Below are 8416 nucleotides of genomic sequence, written 5' to 3'. Positions count from 1 at the left end.
CCTCATTCCATCCACGACGTCACTCCTCCTACTCGGATCCACCGTGCAAAGTTCCTAGCTAGCCGAGCTATACCTTCAACATCGTCATGGCTGGACCACCTTCACCACTACCACTCGTCACTCCTCTTCCACCGCCGCCACCTCCGGCCTCTCCTCTGTCCCCACCGCTATACTCATCAGAGGAGGAGGAGGAGGCAATGCCAGCCTCCTCTGATGACCTCTCCTTCTCCTCCTCTGTCAATGACGGTCCTCCTCCCTATACGATCATGACTGGGAGAACTTCTTGGGCAAGGGCCCTCCGCCGAAGAATTGCCACATGGTGGTGAGCTTGGAGGGCTCCTATACCGGTGCGAGAACTATGTCCTCTAAGGAGGAAGAGGAGGCCATCATCAAGGCCTCCGACGATGCGATAAAGGGTATATCCCAATACTTCCTCTCTGGAAGCATGTTCCATGTCACTATCGGTTCGTAGAATCAACCGGTAATGATAAAGCATATATCACTACCAATCAATTCCATGAATCGGCATTGAGACATCATTGCTGGTTAGTGGAAGCAATCGGCATTGATACACTCCTTATCACTGCCTATTGTTGCCACAAGTTGGCAGTGATGTATCAATTTCGATTCATGGAACCAACAAGTAGTGATAAAGGGTCTTGCTGCTGGTTCCCATGGCCTTATTAATTTTATTAGCCGTTTATGGTTATGAACCTGCAGTGATAACTAGCCAAATCGGCATTGATAGCCAGTCACCGATTGAGGTTTCTGTAGTAGTGTTATGATTATTGCCACGTAATCTCTATTCCTTCTTACCTTCACCGAAACCATCACCAAGAACACAACAACATCTCTACTCGCTACCTCAAAGCAAGGCCTTCACCATTTTCTACGCCGCCAGCCAGGTGAGGTACTCTCTAAGTGTCGCACTATAGTGAGCTACTCGAGCATGTTCTCCAGCACCTGGTCCAGCAGTGCCCCATGCCCACCTTCCCATGCTATCCTCCAAGATCAACGACGATGGCAATCCTTTGACATCTGCAATAGCCTCGAGTCCTCTGTTAATAATATATGGGCTTGGCCCATTATTTTTTAGAATAATTTCTATAGAGCATAGATGTTGTCCTACATATAGTGTTATGTTGGTTTTAATTAGTAAAGATATTATTCTACATAGTATTCTTGAAAGAATACACCTATATAAGTCTTACTGTTTGTCGCAGTCTGTAAGACTTAGGTAATCTCTAATAATCTCATGAAGAGGTAGGGAGTACTACTTATATAATGCACCCGAGAGGTAGCATATTGGCATCCAAGTATCAATTATGATTTTAAGTGAAATTTGTTTGCATAAAATTTGCAATTCAAGGCTTAGTCTATTATTTAAGTTAAGAATGAGTATAGCTTAAAAGCTCTAACATGTCTCCATCGAAATATTAATATATCAAACAGTATTGGGAACACAGCCAAATCTCTGTGAGACATTAAGATTTGGTGGAGGTTTGTTAGAATTTATAGGCTTGGACAATTATCTCTGAGAATAGTTTCTAATAAATGTCAAAGGACCAACATGTGAAGGGAGGATGTAATTCTTTATTTCCACCTTACTAAGTAGAGGTGGAGGGAGATAACCTTAAAATGAGTTTTGCCCTTTACTCCATTAACACATATGGATGGGAGGATAAGAAGAACACATGCGCCCTCAGTTGCATGGTCTCGCCGGGCCGTGGCCATGGTTAGGGCGGGGGCGAAGGGCTCGGGCGCACGAGACCTACATAAATGATTCGCCAAAATCGGGTTTTGTATCTTACGCAGGTGCAGCCTTCTTTTACAGTCTTATTCTTTTGTCATGTGGGAAAGTTGTGAACAGAGTTATGAGATATGAAGATCGTGTTGCTTAAGAGTTTCGATCGTGGCACATCTCAACATATATCTACTGGCTGCTACCGTAGAACATAAACAAGTTAGGGTTTTTACCTCTTCCTCTCTGTTGTACCGCCACAGGTATACTATTTCATACCGCTACGCTAGCGTGCTCCGGTTATCGGGAGAGAACGTCTCCGAAACTCATTGCTCTTGAGATCCTATATCGGAAGATGACGAATAAGATTTTTTGGAAGCGCTTGATGTAACTATTCACAATCTGCTTCGGCTATGTCCTATTCATCACCATCTATTGGATCATCATCACGGGGTCCTCTACATCTACAGTTGCTGATCGGTATGTTCATTGTGATCAAATCTCTTAGTTTCTCATGCCTGTCATGCTTAGTATTTTGTTATTTTTGTTATCAAGTATACTAGAGAGATATATTATATATATAGCCCTATTACATACATATCTATGATATATGCTGATTTATCAGTTCATGCTCATGATTTATCTATGAATTAAATTAAACTAAAAATGCTCTTTTATCCAATATCTTCTAGCACCGGATTCGACGGTAAGCTCGTCCTTTACGTATTTGATCTCACCGAGGACACGACTTGGGCTGATTCTATGGATGTCAACATTGCAGCAGGCTCAACCTTGCTGTTTGGATCCACAATAAGATCGGTGTTACTGATCATGTCTGACTGCACTTGTGATGCACGGACATGGCTTGGAATTGATCACTTTGGACCATTGAAAAGCTTGAAAAGTTTTGCAAGAAAGGGGGATAATTTCAATTCTATTCGGTGCTTTGGAGGAGATATAAATTGTTTTTTCTAGACAAGATATATTTTTTTAATGGCATAAACTTCCATTAACCTGAGAATGAACCAGAATCGCGGTCATAAATTGGGATGGCAACAGATCTAACTCGAAACTCGAATCGTTAAATCCGACCCAGCCCCAAACTCAATACTAGACGCAAAACCTGACGAAGTAACACGAAACCCGATCAGAATGGCAACCCGACGGAGCAGCCAGCACAGCGGCAACGGCGGCTGGCCGGAGTAAAAGATCAAACCGACGACAGCACAGCAACTAACCGGACTACAGAATCGAGCCCACAACACGTCTCAACGGCGACAGGACCGGAGCATGTCCACTTCAACAGTCACAACACGAAGGCCGGCCGGAACACAACACGAAGGCTGGCCGGAACACAATGACTCGCGGCTGCCGATCCTTGCCGACTGCGCTCTGCTCCAGCCCATCTCCGTCGACACGGCCCTCGCGTCGGCCTCCTCCGCCGGCGAGCGAGGGCGCGGGATCAACGGCGCCCTCCTCCGCCGGCGCGTCGCACGGGCACGCTCCTCCGCCGGCGCGTCGAACGGGCGCGGGATTCACCGGCCTCCACCGCCGGCGCGTAGCATGGGCGCGGGATCCGGCGGCCTCCACTGCCGTGGCGCGGTCGGTGCTGGGAGAGGGGCGGCCTGAGCGTGGCCGTGATGAATGGCGGCCTAGACGCCGAAGGCGGGACTGCAGGAGACGGAGCGGAGGCGTGGTGCCGGGAGGCCGAGCGGAGGAGAAGCTTGGGCTGCTTGGCCATGGTGGTTCGTCGGTGAAGGGCGGAGCAACTCGCTGGAGTCGAGGAAGAACGGCGGCGACGCGCTAAATCCGACGGGAGACGGCGGGATTTCGTCGATGGAGCGTCGTGCAACCTACCCCTTGGCTCCCCGCGGCTCGACGGGGGTGAATCCGTGCTCTGGGCTCACGGATTTGGCGGCGCTCCTTCAAACTGCTGGACGGCGCTGCGCTCTGGTAGAGAGAAGTGAGATAGAGGGAGAGCGTGAGGAGGTTAAGGCCGCCTGTGGCCTCGTGCCCACTCACTCCTGAGGAATTGAGGATTGAGCCAGATTTCGAGGCCTGTGGGTCACCCGTGGGTGCAAAGCGAAACCCGAACCCACCCCGGCAGGAACTTGAAGACTTCCTTAAGCAGCAAATGCTGCTCCTGTAAACTGTAATGATAATGGAAGGTGATGAAAAAGATCTTTTTTATGCTTCCCCAGCACCACCTCTAGCATAACCACACCAAAGCTGTAGACGTCAGATTTCTCTGTCACAATACATGTGTATGACAGCTCTGCACCATAACAGAACACTCCAATTAGGAATGCCACCTATAGGAATTTCTCTGTCACAATATATTGTTGAAAACCAAGACGGATAACAGATGGATGCTGAAGAAATATTTAAGCAGTACCTAATCATTTAGCTGTTCCGTTAATTTGTATGATAGTCTATGTAGCATCTGAAACCCTCTGATGGTTTCGACACCATGGTTTAACACAGCAATGTGCTCAAGAACACATAAGGGAAGTATAGCTTGGTACCATGGATATGGATAGAGCTCACCTATACTGAAATGTCTTGGGAAGAACAAGAAGACTGATGATGGATAAGGGCCTGGTATGCCTCCTGCATTGTTGGCCTTGCTAGTGGAGAAGCTTGCAGGCAAGAAAATGCCACCTTCATTAGGAGAGCTATGTCTTTCGCTTCTGTTGTGGTTGGTGCCGCTGGTCGCTGATCCAGGATTTCCTCAAGTTCCATAGAATGCTCCCGTGATGATGTGAGGTGATGCAGAAGATCTCTTGGATGTTTCCCCATCACTACCTCGAGGACAACCACACCAAAGCTATAAACATCACATTTCTCTGTGACAATAGATGTGTAGGATAGCTCTGCATGAAAACACAACAAGAATTAGAAATGATGGTACAGATACAGAGATAATTCTGATGTGAAAAGAAAGAATATACCAGGAGCTATATAGCCATAAGTGCCTGCTAGCGCACTCCAGTTTGATGAATCCGGTTTCAAAATCCTTGCTGTACCAAAATCCGAGACATAAGCCTTGAAAGTTCTATCGAGCAAGATGTTGTTGCTTGTGAGATCTCGATGGATTATCGGTGGATTGCACTCGTGGTGCAAATAAGCTATCGCTTGAGCCACATCTTTAACCATAGTTGATCTCTTTTCCCAGTTCAATTCTTTAGCTAGCTCCTCGTTTTCCATTGTTATGTGAAGGCTTCCCCTCTCTATGTAGTCGTATACAAGAAACTTGTACTCTGGATGGGAGCAAAATCCATAAAACTTGACAATGCTTCTCTGTCGAATTTGCAATAAGATTTCCATTTCGTGTGAAAATCTTCTTTCATCATTCATCTCTTCTTCAGTGGGATGAAGCTTCTTCACAGCAACTATCTGTCCATCCTGTAGTTGTGCTTTGTATACTTTTCCATATCCTCCTGTTCCAGTGATGTAATTGTCATCGAAATTTTCAGTTGCCCTGACGATATCCTCAAATGCAAGTCTTCCATCAAAACTCCAGACAGAGAACATGTCTCTTCCGTTGCTAGTAACACTTTCTTGGGGCTTTCTCTTGTTATGAGCACGGATCATGATAATTACAGTTGTAGAAAGAATGGTGAAACCCACAACAAGGACAATTGGAAGCAGCAAAGCAAGTAGCCTTCTTTTATGGCGACCAGATACTTGAGTTGAATAACATGGTGGCAAGCCAGAGAGATTACCACACAGACCTTTATTGTGGAGAAACCAGCTAGCTGAAGCATTTTGAAATTGATGTCCTTCTGGGATTGGTCCTTCCAAGTTGTTGTAGGACACATCAAGCGTTGATAGGCTCAACATGCTGGCAAAGGAGGGAGGAATGCTTCCACTGAACTGGTTGTGGGATAAATTAAGAACTTCCAGCATCTCCAACATTCCAAGTTGTTGTGGCAAGACACCATTGAGTTTGTTATTGCTAACATCTAACATGATCTGTAGGCTTGCCAAATTTCCTATTGCACCAGGCAAATTCCCATTGAAGTTGTTATTGTTAATCCTCAAGGACTGTAGCTTGATGCAGTCTCCCAATTGGTCAGGTATGGATCCACTTAAAGTGTTACCAGATATATCAAGGTAACCTAAATTTCTCAGCTTTCCCAGCTGTGGTGGTATGGATCCAGACAGCTGATTTAGTGATAAATTCAGGCTATAAAGATTTGTTAAATTGCCAATTTCATGAGGTATCTCACCACTGAGATTATTAGAATCGAGTTTTAGTTCAACCAAGTTGGACAATTTAGAAAGAGCAGAGGGTATTTTGCCACTGATAGAATTTTCTGATAAATGTAGTACCTCTAGTTGGGGACAGGCACCCCAATTCGGTGAGATTTCCCCGGAGAGCCTATTTGATTCTAATCGTATTGTCACGAGTTGTGGATACACACCAAAATGATTGGATATATCTCCCGTTAGCTTGTTCCCATATAGTGAAAGTCGAACCAAGGTTGTACATTCCTTCAAGCTCCTCGGAATAGAGCCATCAAACATGTTCAAAGAAACCAAGAAAACTTTGAGTTTGCCACCCATACATATATTTGCGGGCAAAGGGCCTGAAAGGGAGTTATTAGTTAGCTGAAGTACTACTATGCTTGTGAGATTTCCAAACTCATGAGGAAGAGGACCTGATAATTGGTTAGTGTGGATGTACAGATCTTGGATGTTTTGCAGGTTGCCGAAAGTTTTTGGTATTGAGCCAGAAAGTTGATTCATTTGCAAAGACAAATGTTGGAGGTTGCTAAGGTTTCCTAAGTTGTTTGGAATAAAACCAGAAATTTGGTTGTTATACAATGTCAAAATCTGAAGATTTGATAGGATGCCAAGTTCTAGGGGTATGGGACCTGTGAGCTTGTTATTGCTGAGATCAAGACCATGCAGGTTAATGAGCTTGCCTAGTTCTATGGGTATTGGCCCGGACAGTTCATTACTATTTAAATACAAAGTATTTAGCTGGGTCAAATTTCCATGGGTAGTGGGTATCTCACCGCTTATGGTATTGTTAGCTAGTTGTAGATCTTGGATGTTTTGCAGGTTGCCAAAAGTTTTTGGCATTGAACCAGAAAGTTGATTGTCCTGCAAATACAAATGTTGGAGGTAGGTAAGGTTTCCTAAGCTGGCAGGAATAAAACCAGAAATTATGTTTTCATACAAGCTCAAAATCCGGAGATTTGATAAGATGCCAAATTCTAGGGGTATGGGACATGTGAGCTTATTTCTGCCGAGATAAAGTGAGGTGATCTTTGTGAGATTGGCTAAAGAGACAGGGATTGCACCTGTAAGTTTATTAATGCTAAGTTCTAGATCTTGCAGGTTAATGAGCTTGCCTAGTTCTGGAGGAATGGAACCTGTAATTTGATTTTCATATAGAGAAAGTGAGGTGATCTTTGTGAGATTGGCTAAAGAGACAGGGATTGCACCAGTAAGTTTATGGCTGCTAAGACCAAGATCTTGCAGGTTAACGAGCTTGCCTAGTTCTGGAGGAATAGAACCTGTAATTTGATTTTCATATAGATAAAGTGAGGTGATCTTTGTAAGATTGGCTAAAGAGACAGGGATTGCACCAGTAAGTTTATTGCTACTAAGATTAAGATCTTGCAGGTTAACGAGCTTGCCTAGTTCTGGAGGTATTGCCCCGGACAGTTCATTACCATAGAGATACAAAAGATTAAGCTGGGTCAAATTTCCAAGGGATGTGGGTATATCACCGCTTAAGGTATTGTTGCTTAGTTGTAGACTCTGCAGGCTGACAAGCTTTCCAATCTCCTGTGGGATGGGACCTGAGAGCATGTTTTGGTGAATGTTAAGATGAGTTAACATTGTTAAGTTACCCAATGAAGTAGGGATGTGGCCTGTGAGGTTGTTAAACAAGAGGAACAGGCCAGTGAGACTTTGTATGCCACCGATCTCATGTGGTATTTGTCCAGTAAGCCAATTGTTACTGAGGTCAAGGTAGGAGAGTGTTGATAGAGAACTGATGTTGGCTGGGATGGCTCCATGTAGACTGTTTTTTCTGAGGTCAATATATATGAGGAATGGGAGAGCTGAGAAGTTGAGCTCACCGAGCTGGCCATGGATGCCGGCACCTGGGAGGGAGATGTTGGTCACGACCCAGAGCCTGCGGCGTCCATGGCGCACAGGCGTACACAAGATGCCGGTCCAATTGCACGGCCTGGTATGGTCCTGCCAAGAGCTCATCTGTGGCGGTGAGTTCCGGAGTGTGGACTTCCAATGAAGAAGTGCCATCTGTTGAGACTTCAGTGAGATGCCTCCATGCGCATGCAGTTGAAGGCAATGAAGGCATAAGACGAACAGGACGAGGAAGCGTACTGACATTTTGTTTTGCTGGAGAAGATAAGTAATCAGGAAAAAGATTGAAGACATTGGTAGGGAGTTGTAGTTACATGGGCACTGTTCCCCTCTATATATAGCTTGTAATGTGCAACGCTATCCAGCTATTTGAGGGCGCTAGCTTCACGATTGCCACAGTTTACTGAAGAGCATTTCACAGTCGTCACAATGGGCTGCCTAGTTGGTCTTCTCCAACGTCTCCATCTCTGCCTCTTTTTTCCACCCTCTTTCCTGGGGAAACGACACACTCTGACAGCTGCTGCTGTACTGATCGTCTGTCTTCTCGTT

General features: G+C 45.2%; 1 protein-coding gene across 2 annotated transcripts; it reads right to left on the bottom strand.

Moving 5' to 3' along the window:
• Positions 1-2761: 2761 nt before the first annotated feature.
• LOC133903848 (MDIS1-interacting receptor like kinase 2-like) lies at positions 2762-8188 on the bottom strand. 2 transcript variants are annotated; one of them, XM_062345315.1, is made up of 4 exons: positions 7840-8188; positions 4693-6853; positions 4289-4614; positions 2762-4053 (listed from the first exon to the last, which is right to left on the bottom strand). In XM_062345315.1, exons 1-3 carry the CDS (start codon positions 7849-7851, stop codon positions 4289-4291), a joined length of 2499 nt encoding a protein of 832 aa, XP_062201299.1. In that variant the 5' UTR covers positions 7852-8188; the 3' UTR covers positions 2762-4053. The 2 variants fall into 2 exon arrangements, with proteins under 2 accessions (XP_062201299.1, XP_062201298.1); XM_062345314.1 differs by having other exon boundaries at positions 2762-4016.
• Between the last annotated feature and the right edge of the window lie 228 nt (positions 8189-8416).

Source organism: Phragmites australis, chromosome 21 (assembly GCF_958298935.1).
Source record: "Phragmites australis chromosome 21, lpPhrAust1.1, whole genome shotgun sequence".
NCBI lineage: Eukaryota > Viridiplantae > Streptophyta > Magnoliopsida > Poales > Poaceae > Phragmites > Phragmites australis.
The sequence above is the reverse complement of the archived record's forward strand: the minus strand, read 5'-3'. Positions and strand labels throughout refer to the sequence as shown.